This window comes from Eschrichtius robustus, chromosome 10 (assembly GCF_028021215.1).
Source record: "Eschrichtius robustus isolate mEscRob2 chromosome 10, mEscRob2.pri, whole genome shotgun sequence".
NCBI classification, from domain to species: domain Eukaryota; kingdom Metazoa; phylum Chordata; class Mammalia; order Artiodactyla; family Eschrichtiidae; genus Eschrichtius; species Eschrichtius robustus.
The window spans coordinates 112390294-112408212 of record NC_090833.1 but is presented as its reverse complement, the minus strand read 5'-3'; the positions used below and the strand labels follow the sequence as shown (position 1 = coordinate 112408212).

The window sequence follows — 17919 nt, the reverse complement described above, 5'->3', positions numbered from 1 at the left end:
AAGCACTTAGTGGTAGTCCGATGAACTATGTCATAAAAAGCAGTGACCTTCAGGAACATGACAATCTTTGAGGTTTTAATGAGGAAATCCCACCAAGTCTTCTCTTTTTTCCAAATCCCTTCCTCCACCCCACAAAGACAAGTCAGGCTAGAAACCTTTCCAACTATTGCTGTTGAAACTGTTTCACAGAAGTGATCTTGCAAAAGAGAAAGTATAAGCATATGTCCAGGTTTTCAGTGTTACAACAGTGTTCAGTGTTATCAACAGTGATACCGTGTTGTATAGTAGCAGTTAAAATGAGGACGTTGTCAGGACTAGAAATATAATTTGGGAGGTCTAGGTAGAAAAAAATCCAGTAGAGATTCCTTTGTCTATAAATATGATTTGAATTGGGTCTGTATAAATACAGGGAATAAATCAGAACCAGAATAAATAAATAAAAGTCATATGAGGGTCCTAAAAAAAAAAGAATCAGGACCAGATATTCAACCAGAATCCAGAATGTGTCAACTTCTGAAACAGGATTATAGTGACTTCAGGGTCAAAATTGCACCAGAACCACACTGTGCTTACGCCAGCAAATCATGTCATTTCCTCTGTGTTTACACACAGGTACACACATTAGTGTTAATTTATATACTGCAGTGAAGATAATTCTATATAATGCCCCCAAAATGAGTTCAGTTCTTCTCCACTGAGGCTTTTATTGTAATTATAATATATTGAGTTTGAATAGAACCACAGAGATGCTGCTAAAGGACTAAATATTGCATACATGAGGAAAACAGCATTTTTAAAAAGTGGTGCCTGAATAAAGTCTCTTCCTGTTGAGAAAGATCCTCTGTATACACACACACACACACACACACACACACACACACAAATCTACACAGCGTCCCACATAATAATTTACATATTAGATTCTTCCTTAGAAAATTAGTTATCAAGTCATTCTGATATATGTAAAATAAGAATAATTCTCTTACTTAGTAATGGCTTTAGAAGCTAATAAATCTTTAAGCTTTTCATATCCTATTTTAGCTAAAATCAACTTTGAAAATTAATGCACATTATACTTGCTAAATTTAGGAATGGAGTATAATTCTAGGTAATTTAAGACCCACAATAATAGTTTCAATTTTTAAAAAAAGTTCCTAAAAATAATAAAAAATAAAATTAATTAATTAATTAAAAGTTCCAGCTAGACAATCTTACAGATATTCAGTGGTTCATGTGTCTATTTTATTTTAGCTAAAATGTACAATGAAAACTATAAGGCAAAGAAAAGATACAACATGATCTTTAGAGAAAGTTATAAAATTCAAAACAGAATACATTTGGTTTGGAAATGATAATATTTTAGCTTTAATAACTTGATTATGTAAAATGTTCTCAATTACACAGTGATGAAGTCTCAGTTCAGTGAGTTTAGTTAAATTAAAGCATATACCACAATTTGCAAAATATTTATGGTATTTGATCAAATATTATATTCATTTGGAAAGGTAATCAGAATACTTAATGTTATAAACACATTTATAAGTATACAAAATAATTAAACGTGACATTATTTACTCCTATGCTTATGTCTGCTTATTAAAGAACATTGACAATAAATAAATAATTCATAAGGTAAAGTTTCAGTTTTAATTTGAGATCTATTATTTAGTTACTGAAACGGGAAAAATCAATCTTGTTTTCACTTACCATCTCTAAATGAAACATTGCCTGCAGTTGATTGTAATTTAATTATACTATTAATTTTATCTTTTAAAATCTCACTATACGAATTTTGGCTTTCAATTACATAACACCAGCAGATAAATTGCCATGAACATGATTACAAATTACCCCAGTGTGAAATTCATTACGAAGTCAACATGCCTACCTACCATGGTTGTCTCGGCGATCGAACCAAAGCTGTTTATGAATATGTTGCATGTGACATTAACTGGAGAGCCTGAAAAAGAGATTAAAAAAGAAAGGCTGTTTAGATACTGATATAAAATATTTTCAAGTAGCTCCATGCCTCTAATTTGTAGTTTAAAAAAAAAAAAGGATTCAAAGCATTTCATTATCTGGCTACAAACTTTGTCATTAGACTTGATAGCTATACAAGTAAAAAACACTGAAATATTGTGTGGTAGGGGTTAAAATAACTCAGTTAATCTCTGCCTAAGCTAGTCAGATAAAATCACACACAAAAGCTGATATCTAAGCCTAACTTATTTTGTTTGTTTTTACATGAACATAATTCACTTAATTTTACAAGGTTTGCTACAAAAAAAGACAGCAGCCCCTTCCCCTATACCCCCATTTAATCCCTCCCTGGAGATGATCATTTTAACTCATTTAAACAACTCTTTGGGTGTTTACCTCGATTTCTCTGAACAATAAGTTTATTTTACTCCTTTAGATGTTTTCATTTTAGACATACGTTCTGACGGCCACAGCAGAAGGTAAGGATTTCGCTTTCTTTCACACCTTATTCCCACCCCTGCTACCTTACACCTTTTTTCTGTCCTCCCATTATCCAAATACGGCTACATTGTCACTGTTGTTAGATCACTATTCACTTTTTACTTTATTATGACAAGGTAAATGTTACCTCTAACTAACCATATAATATACTATGATCACTCTTTCCTGCAGAACATGTTCCTGAGGTCGATGATTGTTTTATATATTTCACATAGTTTCCTCCATATGTATCATTAACTTATGCACAAGTTCTGAAATGTCTAACTTGTGTTTCCGTATCAGACTCATCAGACACTCTATTAACTTTCTCTTCCATCAGGCTTACTCCATTCTAGATTTGTTGTCCTGGAGCACAGCAGTCATCTTATGCTTTCCCATAACCCTCCTACTGGAGATGCTCATCCTTCTCCTTTGTGGGACCTCTTTTCGTGGTCCCCATTCCTTCTTTCTTGGCCCATTTCTTCATTTTAGTGGAACATGTCCTTTAGTAATTTTTTGAGAAATGGTGCATAAGGATGTGAAGCTTTTCAGAACTTGCTTGTTTACAAATGTTCTTTTTTATGCCCTCACACTTAATTAACACCTAGATTTGGTACCAAATTTTAGGCTGGAAATTGTTTTTTCTTCTGAATTTTAAAGACATTTCTTCATTAGCTTCTATCTTCTAGTATTGCTGTTGAAAGGTCCAAAGCCATTCTGATTCTTGATCCTTTGTCAAGATAAAAGGGATGTTCTCTTTGTACCAATATTTTCATTCTTTAAAAAAACGGCTTCATTAGTTAAAATAGCTTATCACTCAAGGTTTTAACTTACATTTACTTAATTACTGGTGCACAAGTTTCATCTTTATTTTTCTACTCATTTTCTCATAGCATTTATCTTGCCAGAATGAGGTACAGCAAAAAAAAAACAAAAAAAATATTTAAAAATAAAGTCTATCCATAGGCCTATGAATTCTATGTACATTGAAATCGTCTGGTGATCTTTAAAAAAGATTGATACATGATTCTTACCTTCTAATTTAGTTGGTATGACATGCAACCAAGGCACTGGTATTTTTAAAAGCTCCCTACATAATTCAGATGTGCAACATAAGAAATTCCAGAGTAGGAAACAGCTGTGGCCATTATACCATAGGACTAAAGTGAATTGGGGTTTTATTAGAGATGGAGAAAATGAGAGACGGGAGTCAGGACTTAGAACATTAAAAATGCAAAGCTATTCATTTTAATAAGAGAGTTGACTATTATAACTTTGGCCAACCTGCTAACAAAACATGGTGGATGTTATGTACTTAGAAAGAGCCCAAATTCTATTGTGTCGAGATGCCTAGAACATAACATTCAAACAGATATAGAGGCTACATTGTTTGAAATATAAAGGATGGACTTTTAAGAAAACCTCATAAAAGTTCTGAATCCTGGAGGTGCTATAATTAGTTATTACTAGTAGAAAGGGATTCTTTTTTAACTTTAAAAAACTTTTTTTTCAAAATGTCATTTCTAAATATTCACAATTTTTTAAAAATGTGCAGGATGATAGAAATGTCTCGTCACCAGGTAAGAGAAGAGAAAGCACAGGTATTGTACTCCACGATTATTTTATCCCACCATAAGAGAAGTATGAAGTCACAATTAACTGTTAGAAGATATATGTGTGTGTGTGTGTGTGTGTGTGTGTGTATACATATATATATTCTTTTTTTTTTTACTTAATGTAAGTCTAAGGTGGTGAATTCTAAAATATATAAACAGCCTGACTGGAATCTTGAAAAACTAAAAGCCAACCTTTGATATTCTCTAGGCTATTCTCTTTCTTCTTGAGAACTCTAAAATTCTGCTATTTTCTTTTGCTGTTAACAGCAACATGAATCTGGGGAATATCTTTTCCCTTGAGATAAATTTTGTCATGCTTTATTGACTCAAATCCATTGGAGGAGGGAAAACGCAAACGTTTTAGTATTGCGTTAATTCATCTTCCAGTAAAATGAAGCTAGAGGTACATCCATGTTGGGGAAACACGGCCCTGTAAGAAGCTGCTGCTACAGAACTGCCAGCTCCATCTGACTGTGATCTCTTTGGCTGAAATTGGAATAAATAAAAGTGGGGGGATGAATTTCTTATTTAAATTCAGCAAGGGGCAGAGTTTTTGTTTTTTAGTCTCATCTTCTAAATTTAATCATTATGTATAGAATTACAGATAATATTGGTGAAAAATAGGATGAAGGTGAAAATTCAGCATAGGCTTCAGTGACCTGAAGTTAGTAATGTCTGTTCTGATGCATTTCAGGGTCCCTTGGGAGCAGGTGCTGTACAGCACATCCTAATGATTCCAGAAAGGTTCTGACAGGGAGCAGTATGAAGTACTGTGCTAGGAGGAGGACTCCTCTGATGCATTTGTTTTCTCCCTAAAATAACATGTTTCCGTAGAAGAGCAATGGTCCCAGGAGAGGGGGCTACTTTAGGCTTTCCCTAGCAGCTGGGAACACAACGCCTCACACTGTATGAGGCAGACTCCAGCCCTTGCTTCTCCAATGCCTCCCATCAGGTGCAGAAAACTCTTCCTAAGGGCAGAAAGTCAGCCTGCCCTAAGCTTTATTGTCTAATCCATCAGTCATCAGATGTGTTCCTCGCCTGGTTATTAGGACATACAGAAGTGCTATTTAGTTTCCATTTTACTACTTATCTGTATGTATTCTCTTCTTCAGCATAAAGAAAGGTGAATGGATTCAGGCACCAAATTTTAATTTCAAATTTGAAAAATAGAGTACTCACTTGAAAGATATACATATAAGGTATATACTCACATGAGATATATATATATATATACACATATACATATATAGAATATATTTTATTTTAAAAAAATTTAAAATATACTAAGGTATGAAGCAATTTGGAAATAAAGTCTACTGTTTTTAAAGATAGTCTTGGGCTAGATCATAGAATTTCTTCAATGTAATCCCAAGGTATTTGGAATTTACTTCATGAACATGAAGGAGTCTTTACAGATTCTTGTTCATGAGAGTGTAGTAAACCAACACAACATGGTGAATGGTTGAACGGATAGCAAAAGCTTAGACACGGAGAAAACAGGAATTTATTGTAACAGTTTAGATAGGAAATACAATGGCCCCGACCAAGGACAGTGGCAGTGGAGACAGAGTACAAGGAATGAAGTGGATACAGTTTATTAGGCAGTATATTCTACACTTCAAGCTTCTGATCCATGTCACATCAGGGCAGCAGTCTTGGAGTAGTCTTTCTACCCTCACTATTAATATATATTATATATTCAAAAATTTTGTAGGGAATGAAGCTCAGAGAGGATTGTAAATCTTCTATTGCCATTACAGAGAGCACCTGTTTAGCAGTCATTGGTCAATCTGGTACTTCTCTGTGCCAAAGCAAAAAGCTGTTATATCCATCTAATATACTGCTATGTTCAGCAACAGAGCAACTAACTGCTATAGCATCCATATGGCAAATTGTGCTTTAAAATTGTTCACTGCCTTAGCCATCGTTGGCCTGAAAAGCAAATGACAGTAGTCGCAGATGTTTTCAGCAGCATGTCTTCTTTTAGGTGCCTCTTAAAGAAACAGAACATGGCTTTTAAGCTCAGAGATGGACAAAGGCAAAATGGCAAAGTACAATGCAAAGCCTTGGCAGTTACATTATTGTTACTCATGTTGGGGAAAAATTGTTCACCAGGCAAATCTAGAGCAAATAAACAAAGAGACAAAAAATAACCCAAGTGTTCATGAAAATGACTCTAAAAAGATTTTAATGTAATGTTGCATTAAAGCCACACCCTTTTGAAAGACATAAGAATGCAATCAAAACATTAAATTTCAAAAAAATCTGTTGAGTGATTTGTTTTTATTTTAGATAAATATATATATTTATGTAGTCAGGTCATGAGGAAAGATATTATTTTTTAATTGACAAAAGCATATTTGATTACTGTAAATCCATATTTTAGATTATTTTTTAGAAACTTGAAAAAAGGTTTGAAAATTATGGCATAAAAATAGGATCCAATTTATTCTTCCCCTTCCCTTCCCTTTCCTTCTTGAAAAGGTGGCCGAAAGCCATTCTCTCGGGCAGTACAAGATAGGCTTCCGCGCTGGGGATGGCTGTGGGGAGTGTGGACAACTAGAGCAGGGTGAGAAGGACATCAGCGGGTAAGGATTTCACAGCGTGGGGTGTTGGAGCCTGAGTGGGGCAGCCTTGCATGGGGAGTGAGAGTCTGAACAGGACCCTGAGGAATTTGTGCAGGAGAGGGAGTGGCGGCAGACAAGGGAGATTCATTACGTATTGATCAAATCTGTAATTATATTAAGGATAACGGGAGCCTTACTGTCAAATGAGGGAGTTAAAATATAGAGACTCAGAAACTAGAATAAACCTATGGTAGTAGAGATACCAGGGAGAACTCATGGTTTTCAGTAGATAGAGAATTAAATACATAGATGTAAATGAATATATATATGTGTGTGTGTGTGTGTATATACATATGTGTGTATATGTATGTATACTTATGCATGTATGTGTATGTATACTTACGCTCATATGTGTATGTATATAGATACATTCTGGCAGACACCAACTTAGCCAGTTAATCAAAGTGAACATCATCAGTCATGGTAAAAATTAACATCGTCCACAATCTAATAAGGTGCAATTAGAACACAGCATCACTTCTGTGATATTCCTATCAAGATGCATTACCTAAATTGAATCATGAGGAAACATGAGACTAATGCAAATTGAGGAACATTCTGTTAGATAAAGCAATAATAATATCTTTTTAAATGCCAAGATCATGACAGTCATAGGAAGATGAGGCTCTGTTCGGACTGAAGGAGACAATGAGAAATGACCCGTAAAACACAAGACATGATTCTAAACCGGATTCTTTTGCTATGAAGCCATTATTTAGATAATTGATAAAATTTGAACGGGAGCCTGCAAATTAGATGGTAGCAATATATCCATGTTAATTTGCTTGTTTCAATGATTAGACTGTGGTTATCTAAGAGAATGTCCTTATTGGCATGATACACCCAAGTATTGGGGCATCAGGTCAACAACTTACTTTCAAGTGGTTTGGGGAAAAAAAAAGTTTGTGCTATACTTGCAAATCTTCTGTTAGTTTGAGAATGTTTTAAAATAAAAAAAGAGAAATAAGTACTATAGAGAGAATATATTAAAAAATAATCAGGGGCAGCGTTGAGATGGTGGACTAGGAGAACACAGAATTCACGTCTCCACACAACCAGGGCACCTACCAGGTACCAGCGGGGGACCACGGACACCTAAGGGGACGGGAGGAACCCCCAGCAACCGGGTAGGACGTGGGGTGTGGGGGGAGTGAGGAGGGAGGAGAAGTGGAGGCGGGACGGGACTGGTGCCCTGAGGGGCGGCTGGGGAGGGGAAGGGATCCGACGCCCGAAGGGGGAAATTGGGGGACGATTGGGAGGACAGAGGATCAAAAGGGAGCATGGCCAGGTTTCCCCTGCCCGCTTGGGCCCCCAGGAAACTGCTGAGATGCCAGGCCTGATCCTCTGCCCACCTAGGCCCCCTCCAGCTGCGTGGGTCCTAAGGGAGTGGGAGGGAGGGAAGGGGGAGCAAAAGTAAAGGCTGGACCTACGGGAACAGCACTCCTGAGGGGCGGCTGGGGGAGGGGAGGAGTTCTACACCCAGCAAGACCCACCCTTGGTTAGGGGTCCCGTGGGGATGGAGGAGACCCTATGGGAGAGAGGGGCCTGAAGGAACAGATGGGAGATGGGAGAGAGGGGCGCGAAGGAACAGAAGGGAATGGGGGCCAGTGCTTTCCCTGTCCACTTACGCACCCGGAGCTTCTTGGGCCCCCAAGCCTAATCCTCTTCCCTCGGAGCCTCCCTCCTGCCGCGCAGAACCCAAGCCCCACCCCTACGCCCCCACCCAGGGCCCCACCTCTACACTTGGAGACCCCCTGTGAGACTCCCTCCAACACGCTGGGCCTAAACCCCACCCACACACCCTCACTCAGGGCCCCACCTCCAAACTCCAGAACTCCAGACTCCAGAGGCTCTGCTTCCAATGTGCTGCCTCTCCCCTTCCGCGCAGGTCCTAAGCAGAAGCCCCACCCCATGCTCAAACATCACCCCCCCAACCCGCCTAGGTGCCGCCCCACCCTAAACCCCCACCACTGCCTAAGTTCCACCCCCTACCTAAACTCCGCACCCATAGGCAAGGCTTTTTTTTTTTTTTCTTTTTCCCTCTTTTCCATTGGGGCTCTGTTTTACCTTGTTGATTCATTCTTATTGATTCATTTATATTTTTATTTATCCTAATAAATCTTTTATTTTTCTAATTTTATTTTATTCTTTATACTTTATTGTTCTCTCCTTTTGGCTTGTTCCCCCCGAACCCCCTTTGTTTTTTCTCTTGTGGTTTTATTTTACCTTGTTGCAGTTGTTTCAATTATATTTCTGTTTTTCCTAATATATTTTTTATCTTTCTAATTTTATTTTGTTTTTTATTCTTTGATATTGTACTGCTCCTTTTTTTCTTTCTTTCTTTCTTTCTTTTTTTTTTTTGTGGGTGTACCACACCATGCAGCTTGTGGGATCTTGGTTGCCAGGCTGGAGGTCAGGCCCGAGCTCCTGTTGTGGGAGCTCTGAGTCCAAACCACTGGACTAACAGAGAACCTCAGACCCCAGGGAATATTAATCAGAGTGAGGCCTCCTGGAGGGCCTAATCTCAGCACCAAGACCCACCTTTATCCAACTGCCTGCAAACTCCAGTGCTGGATGCCTCAGGCCAAACAACCAGTAAGACAGGAATACAGCACCACCCATCAAAAAAAAAAAAAATGAAATGACAAAAAAATGTTACAGACGAAGGAGCAAGGCAAAAACCTACAAGACCAAATAAATGAAGACAAATTAGGCAACCTACCTGAAAAAGAATTCAGAGTAATGATAATAAAGATAATCCAAAATCTCAGAAACAGAATAGAGAAAATACAAGAAACGTTTAACAAGGATCTAGAAGAACTAAAGTGCAAACAGTGATGAACAACACAATAACTGAAGTTAAAAATACTCTAGAAGTAATCAATAGCAGAATAACTGAGGCAGAAGAACGGGTAAGTGAGCTGGAAGATAAAATGGTGGAAATAACTGCCAGGGAGCAGAATAAAGAAAAAAGAATGAAAAGAATTGAGGACAGGGCTTCCCTGGTGGCGCAGTGGTTGAGAATCTGCCTGCCAATGCAGGGGACATGGGTTCGAGCCCTGGTCTGGGAAGATCCCACATGCCGCGGAGCAGCTGGGTCCGTGAGCCACAACTACTGAGCCTGCGCGTCTGGAGCCTGTGCTCCGCAACAAGAGAGGCCGCGATAGTGAGAGGCCCGCGCACCGCGATGAAGAGTGGCCCCCGCTTGCCACAACTAGAGAAAGCCCTCGCACAGAAACGAAGACCCAACACAGCCATAAATAAATATATAAATAAATAAATAAAATTAAAAAAAAAAAAAGAATTGAGGACAGTGTCAGAGAACTCTGGAACAACAACAACAGTCTCAGAGAACTCTGGAACAACAGAGAATAAAGAAAAAAGAATGAAAAGAATTGAGGACAGTCTCAGAGAACTCTGGAATTAAATGCACCAATATTCGAATTATAGGGGTCCCAGAAGAAGAAGAGAAAAAGAAAGTGACTGAGAAAATATTTGAAGAGATTATAGTTGAAAACTTCCCTAATATGGGAAAGGAAATAGTCAATCAAGTCCAGGAAGCACAGAGACTCCCATACCGGATAAATCCAAGAAGAAACATCCCAAGACACATATTAATCAAGCTATCAAAAATTAAATACAAAGAAAAAATATTAAAAGCAGTAAGGGAAAAGCAACAAATCATATACAAGGGAATCCCCATGAGGTTAACAGCTGATTTTTCAGCAGAAACTCTGCAAGCCAGAAGGGAGTGGCAGGACAGATTTAAAGTGATAAAAGGAAAAAGCCTACAACCAAGATTATCCTGCCCAGCAAGGATCTCATTCATATTCCATGGAGAAATTAAAACCTTTCCAGACAAGCAAAAGTTAAGAGAATTCAGCATCACCAAACCAGCTTTACAACAAATGCTAAAGGAACTTCTCTAGACAGGAAACGAGAGAAGGAAAAGACCTACAATAACAAACCCAAAACAATTAAGAAAATGGTAATAGGAACATACAAATTGATAGTTACCTTAAATGTAAATGCATTATGCTCCAACCAAAAGACGTAGACTGGCTGAATGGATACAAACACAAGACCCGTATATATGCTGTCTACAAGAGACCCACTTCAGACCTAGGGACACATACAGACTGAAAGTGAGGGGATGGAAAAAGATATTCCATGTAAATGGAAATCAAAAGAAAGCTGGAGTAGCAATTCTCATATCAGACAAAATAGACTTTAAAATAAAGACTATTACAAGAGACAAAGACGGTCCCTGCAGAATGACCAAGGGATCAATCCAAGAGGAAGATATAACAATTGTAAATATTTATGCACCCAACATAGGAGCACTTCAATACATAAAGCAAATGCTAACAGCCATAAAAGGGGAAATCGACAGTAACACAATCATAGTAAGGGACTTTAAAACCCCACTTTCACCAATGGACAGATCATCCAAAGTGAAAATAAATAAGGAAACACAAGCTTTAAATGATACATTAAACAAGATGGACTTAATTGATGTTTATAGGACATTCAATCCAAAAACAACAGAATACAATTTCTTCTCAAGTGCTCATGAAATATTCTCCTGGATAGACTATATCTTGGATCACAAATCAAGCCTTGGTAAATTTAAGAAAATTGAAATCGTATCAAATATCTTTTCTGACCACGACGCTATGAGACTAGATAACAATTACAGGAAAAAAAACTGTAAAAAATAGAAACACATAGAGGCTAAACAATACACTCTTAAATAACCAAGAGATCACTGAAGAAATCAAAGAGGAAATCAAAAAATACCTAGAAACAAACGACAATGAAAACACGATGACCCAAAACCTATAGGATGCAGCAAAAGCAGTTCTAAGAGAGAAGATTATAGCAATACAATCCTACCTCAAGAAACAAGAAACATCTCAAATAAACAACCTAACTTTACACCTAAATTAGAGAAAGAAGAACAAAAAAACCCCAAAGTTAGCAGAAGGAAAGAAATCATAAAGATCAGATCAGAAATAAATGAAAAATGAAGGAAACAATAGCAAAGATCAATAAAACTAAAAGCTGGTTCTTGAGAAGATAAACAAAATTGATAAACCCTTAGCCAGACTCATCAAGAAAAAAAGGGAGAAGACTCAAATCAACAGAATTAGAAATGAAAAAGGAGAAGTAACAACTGACACTGCAGAAATACAAAGGATCATGAGAGAATACCACAAGCAAATATATGCCAATAAAATGGACAACCTGGAAGAAATGGACAAATTCATAGAAAAGCACAACCTTCTAAGACTGAACCAGGATGAAACAGAAAATATAAACAGACCAATCACAAGCACTGAAATGGAAACTGTGATTAAAAATCTTCCAACAAACAAAAGCCCAGCACCAGAGGGCTTCACTGGTGAATTCTATCAAACATTTAGAGAAGAGCTAACACTTATCTTTCTCAAACTCTTCCAAAATATAACAGAGGGAGGAACACTCCCAAACTCACTCTACGAGGCCACCATCACCCTGATACCAAAACCAGACAAAGATGTCACAAAGAAAGAAAACAAGGCCAATATCACTGATGAACAGAGATGCAAAACTACTCAACAAAATACTAGAAAATGGAATCCAACAGCACATTAAAAGGATCATACACCATGATCAAGTGGGTTTATCCCAGTAATGCAAGGATTCTTCAATATACACAAATCAATCATGTGATACACCATATTAACCAACTGAAGGAGAAAACCCATATGATCATCTCAATAGATGCAGAAAAAGCTTTTGACACAATTCAACATCCATTATAAAAACTCTCCAGAAAGTAGGCACAGAGGGAACATACCTCAACATAATAAAGGTCATATATGACAAACCCACAGCCAACATCATTCTCAATGGTGAAAAACTGAAACCATCTCCTCTGAGATCAGGAAAAAGACAAGGTTGCCCACTCTCACCACTATTATTCAACATAGTTTCGGAAGTTTTAGCCACAGCAATCAGAGAAGAAAAAGAAATAAAAGGAATCCAAATCACAAAAGAAGTAAAACTGTCACTGTTTGCAGATGACATGATACTATACATAGAGAATCCTAAAGATGCTACCAGAAAACTACTAGAGCTCATCAATGAATTTGGTAAAGTAACAGGATACAAAATTAATGCACAGAAAATTCTTGCATTCCTATACACTAATGATGAAAAATCTGAAAGAGAAATTAAGGAAACACTCTCATTTACCATTGCAACAAAAAGTATAAAATACCCAGGAATAAACCTACCTAAGGAGACAAAAGACCTGTATGCAGAAAACTATAAGACACTGATGAAAGAAATTGAAGATGATAGAAACAGATGGAAAGATATACCATGTTCTTGGATTGGAAGAATAAACATTGTGAAAATGACTGTACTACCTAAAGCAATCTACAGATTCAGTGCAATCCCTATCAAACTACCAATGGCATTTTTCACAGAACTGGAACAAAAAATTTCACAATTTGTTGGAAACACAAAAGACCCCGAATAGCCAAAGCAATCTTCAGAAAGAAAAACGGAGCTGGAGGAATTAGGCTCCCAGACTTCAGACTATACTACAAAGCTACAGTAATCAAGACAGTATGGTACTGGCACAAAAACAGAAATATAGATGAATGGAACAGGATAGAAAGCCCAGAGATAAACCCACGCACATATGGTCACCTTATCTTTGATAAAGGAGGCAAGAGTATACAATGGAGAAAAGACAGCCTCTTCAATAATTGGTGGGTAAAACTGGACATCTATATGTAAAACAATGAAATTAGAACACTTCCTAACACCATACACAAAAATAAACTCGAAATGGATTAAAGACCTAAATGTAAGGCCAGACACTATAAAACTCTTAGAGGAAAATATAGGCAGAACACTCTATGACATAAATCATAGCAAGATCTTTTTTGACCCACCTCCTAAAGAAATGGAAATAAAAACAAAAATAAACAAATGGGACCTAATGAAACTTAAAAGCTCTTGCACAGCAAAGGAAATCATAAACAAGACGAAAAGACAACCCTCAGATTGGGAGAATATATTTGCAAGTGAAGCAACTGACAAAGGATTAATCTCCACAATTTACATGCAGCTCAGGCAGCTCAATATCAAAAAAACAAACAACCCAATCCAAAAATGGGCAGAAGACATAAACAGATATTTCTCCAACGAAGATATACAGATGGCCAAGAAACACATGAAAGGATGGTCAACATCACTAATCATTAGAGGAATGCAAATCAAAACTACAATGAGGTATCATCTCACACCGGTCTGAAGAAAAGGGAACCCTCTTGCACTGTTGGTGGGAATGTAAATTGATACAGCCACTATGGAGAACAGTATGGAGGTTCCTTAAAAAACTAAAAATAGAACTACCATATGATCCAGCAATCCCGCTACTGGGCATATACCCTGAGAAAACCATAATTCAAAAAGAGTCATATACCACAATGTTCATTGCAGAACTATTTTCAATAGCCAGGACATGGAAGCAACCTAAGTGCCCACCGACATAGGAATGGATAAAGGAGATGTGGCACATATATAAAATGGAATATTATTCATCCATAAAAAGAAGCGAAACTGAGTTATTTGTAGTGAAGTGGATAGACTTAGAGTCTGTCATACAGAGTGAAGTAAGTCAGAAAGAGAAAAACAAATGCTGTATGCTAACACACATATATGGAATGTAAAAAAAAAAAAAAAGGTTCTAATGAACCTAGGGGCAGGACAGGAATAAAGATGCAGACATAGAGAATGGACTTGAGGACATGGGGAGGGGGAAGGGTAAGCTAGGATGAAGTGAGAGAGTAGCATTGACATATACACACTACCAAATGTAAAATAGATAGCTAGTGGGAAGCAGCCACATAGCACAGGGAGATCAGCTCAGTGCTTTGTGACCACCTAGAGGGATGGGATAGGGAGTGGGGGAGGGAGACACAAGAGGGAGGGGATATGGGGTTATATGTACGCATATAGCTGATTCACTTTGTTATACAGCAGAAACTAACACAACATTGTAAAGCAATTATACTCCAGTAAAGATGTTTTAAAAAAAAAAGAAAAAAAATAATCAAACAAAATCTAAAAATATAGGGTGTAGAATTTAAATCTGTGAACATTTCAGGTGCTCATCTACAGTTTTAGAAAGCCTTATTTTTTTTTTGAAGTTTTCAACTTTATTTTATTTTTTTTAACATCTTTATATATATATATATATATATATATATATATATATATATATATACATATGTCCCCCTATCTCTTCCCTCTTGCATCTCCCTCCCTCTCCTACCCCTGTAGGTGGTCACAAAGCACCGAGCTGATCTCCCTGTGCTATGCAGCTGCTTCCCACTAGCTATCTATTTTATGTCTGGTAGTGTATATATGTCCATGCCACTCTCTCACTTTGTCCCAGCTTACCCTTCCCCTCCCCGTATCCTCAAGTCCATTCTCTAGTAGGTCTGCATCTTTATTCCCATCTTGTCCCTAGGTTCTTCATGACCATTTTTTTTTTTTTTTAGATTCCATATATATGTGTTAGCATATGGTATTTGTTTTTCTCTTTCTGACTTACTTCACTGTGTATGACAGACTCTAGGTCCATCCACCTCACTACAAATAACTCAATTTCGAGAAAGGCTTATTTTTGAAGAGATTTTTCTTGTTAAAATGACCTTGTATTACATAAAAATGAAAATAGAAAATACAGTTTTTTCAAAAAATAACTGTGAATTATATTCAAGAAGTGTAGTGTCTGGATGGATAGGAATAATTAAAATGGATAAAGAAGATTTTAACACTTTCCCTGAAAAAAAATATGGGCAGAAATGAGTAATAGGTACACATTCCATTCTGGGGATAGAATGAGTTATAGCAGAAGAGACTGTATGAAAATTGGATTTGTGATGGGGGAGAAAAGGATTAATATAGAGGAATATTACAGATGAAAAGACAGAAACCACAGAGACATAGTGAAGGCAAACAATGTTATTTCTAGATAAAGAGAATGGTCATTGGAGACAGAATGAAAAAACCTAAGGACAATGCAATAAATATATAGGAGGAATACACAACAGGTGATTGCTGACAGAGTACTTTCTGCCTGAATCCAAATTAGTTTTAAGGTTATCAAAGACCAACTGAGGGCCTAAACAATAGGGTCAAAGGAAAGAAGCAAAATCTAGAAAAAGCTGGTAGATAGTCTAGTGAAATAATATTTTATTGTCTATGGATGTACTTTTATTTTCTATTCCATTGCTTTTTTTCTGTTAAACTGGTTTCCAGTTTCAAATGATTCCTGGAAACTTCTATTTCAAGATGGAGGATCGAGCATAGTTTTCTTCTCTCCAAATGCATAAAAATTATATTATTGAATAAAACTGAGACTAGATATATCACACCAAAGAGAATGAGAGGAAAGTCAGGATTGGTTTAATCACATAAAATATAGAAGGCAGGAGAAAATGGCTGACAGACAAAACAGAGAAAAGTCTAAAATAAATGATGATTAGAACTGCATGGAGAAGGAAGCTAAGTGCTAAGAGGCACAAAGTTCAGGGTCATCATCCACAGGAAACGAGGTGGGGAGTTAGATGGGGCAGCAGGGGAGGCCATGGACGCCTGTCTCAGGAAGCTCCCAGCTCCCCCATTCATAGCCCCCGAGAGCCAGGATGGCCTGGAGTTTCCATGGGTTTGAAGGATGCACATAACTTTTTTTTTTTTTCCTTTTGCAAACATAGCTTATTAAGGTGATTGGAAATAATATGATTCTGTAAGCAATGCTGACTTTTTAAATGTTTTCTTTTTCCAGCTTTATTGAGATATAAAAGGCATACAACATTGTGTAAGTTCAAGATGTACAACGTGTTGATATGATACACTTGCATACCGCAATAAGATGATGACTTTAGCATTAGCTAACACCTCCATTGTCACATAATTACTGTTTCTTTTTTGTGGTGAGAACTTTTAAGTCTATAATACAGTACTGTTAACTATAATCTCAAGGCTATACATTAGATTCCCAGAATTTATTCAACTTCTAACTCTCTGCAAAAAAAAAAAAAGACTGGGGAAAACAGGGTTCCTGCCAGTACCTCAAAACAAAAGTCATCACTATTCTGGCATTTGGAGAACCCCAGACCAAAGCCTCGCCACTCAACACTCACCTAAAGCAAAGCTGTGCCCAGGGCACTACCATCTCTGTCAGATTTCCTTTCCCAGAGAGAGAAACAGCAGAAAATTATCTCTCTCCATACACAGCAGACAAAAGATGTATCAGCACCCAGGCAAATCAACTCAGCCCTTCCTCAACTACAAAGCATTTCCATCATATGCAAGAAAACTAATGTCTTAAAGAGAGTGAACAAGATGAATAAACATAATTATTCCTGCAGGAAAAAAAGAGAAATTATTGGGCAGAAAAGAAAAAATAGAAGAGGTAGAATGCAAGAATGGAGGCATCCAGTTAGCAGTCTAGTTAGTGCAAAGAACTTTCATAGTGCCTTCTCTGTAAAAGGCCTGGAAAGTCATCAAAGAGATTAAACAGATGCTCACTGGAAGTAACCAATTTTCCTTTTGGAGTGTTTGCCTCAAAGAAGTAGAATTGTGCTGAGGGTCTGCTGAGTCTATTCATCTCTAATATTTTTGGACAATTTAATTTTTACCCAATTCAGGTACACGATTTTTACTTTTTTACTATTATCATAAAACAACAAACAGATAAACATACAAAACAGCACCCGCCTGGCAATGTGCAACACAACCTTCCTGTAGTTTGTGTGGCTTATGCCTGGTACTGCAGTGTTTTCTCTCAAACAAACAGGATTTTTAAAAGGTGTACTTATTTTAGAGAAATGATACAGAATAGTACAAATAAGTATCATAATTTTGTTTAAAGAAAAATGTCTACATCTAGAGTTTTTCAAAGTTAGCAGTATATAAAAGAGCAAATACAAAGTTACATTTTAATAAAGTCATTTTATAGTTTTTTAATAATTGTTCTTCTCTATGGTCTGGAAGATAAATTTTGTTTTAATGTAAACGTACTTGTGAAAACAATCACAAATTTAAAATCAGTATTCCAGAAATAAATTTTATAATAATGTGTTTGAGACTGAAATAATTATCAATAATATTATTGTTAAATGTTGATAATTTGAAAGGTGAAAATG

General features: G+C 36.9%; 1 protein-coding gene across 2 annotated transcripts in view; it reads right to left on the bottom strand.

Moving 5' to 3' along the window:
• GLRA3 (glycine receptor alpha 3) overlaps window positions 1–17919 on the bottom strand; it is a 188704-nt gene that overhangs the window by 133061 nt on the left and 37724 nt on the right. For both annotated transcript variants that reach the window (XM_068552806.1, XM_068552807.1), the window contains exon 3: window positions 1893–1960. In XM_068552806.1, coding sequence (XP_068408907.1) covers window positions 1893–1960 — 68 coding nt within the window. The remainder of the gene's footprint in view (window positions 1–1892; window positions 1961–17919) is intronic.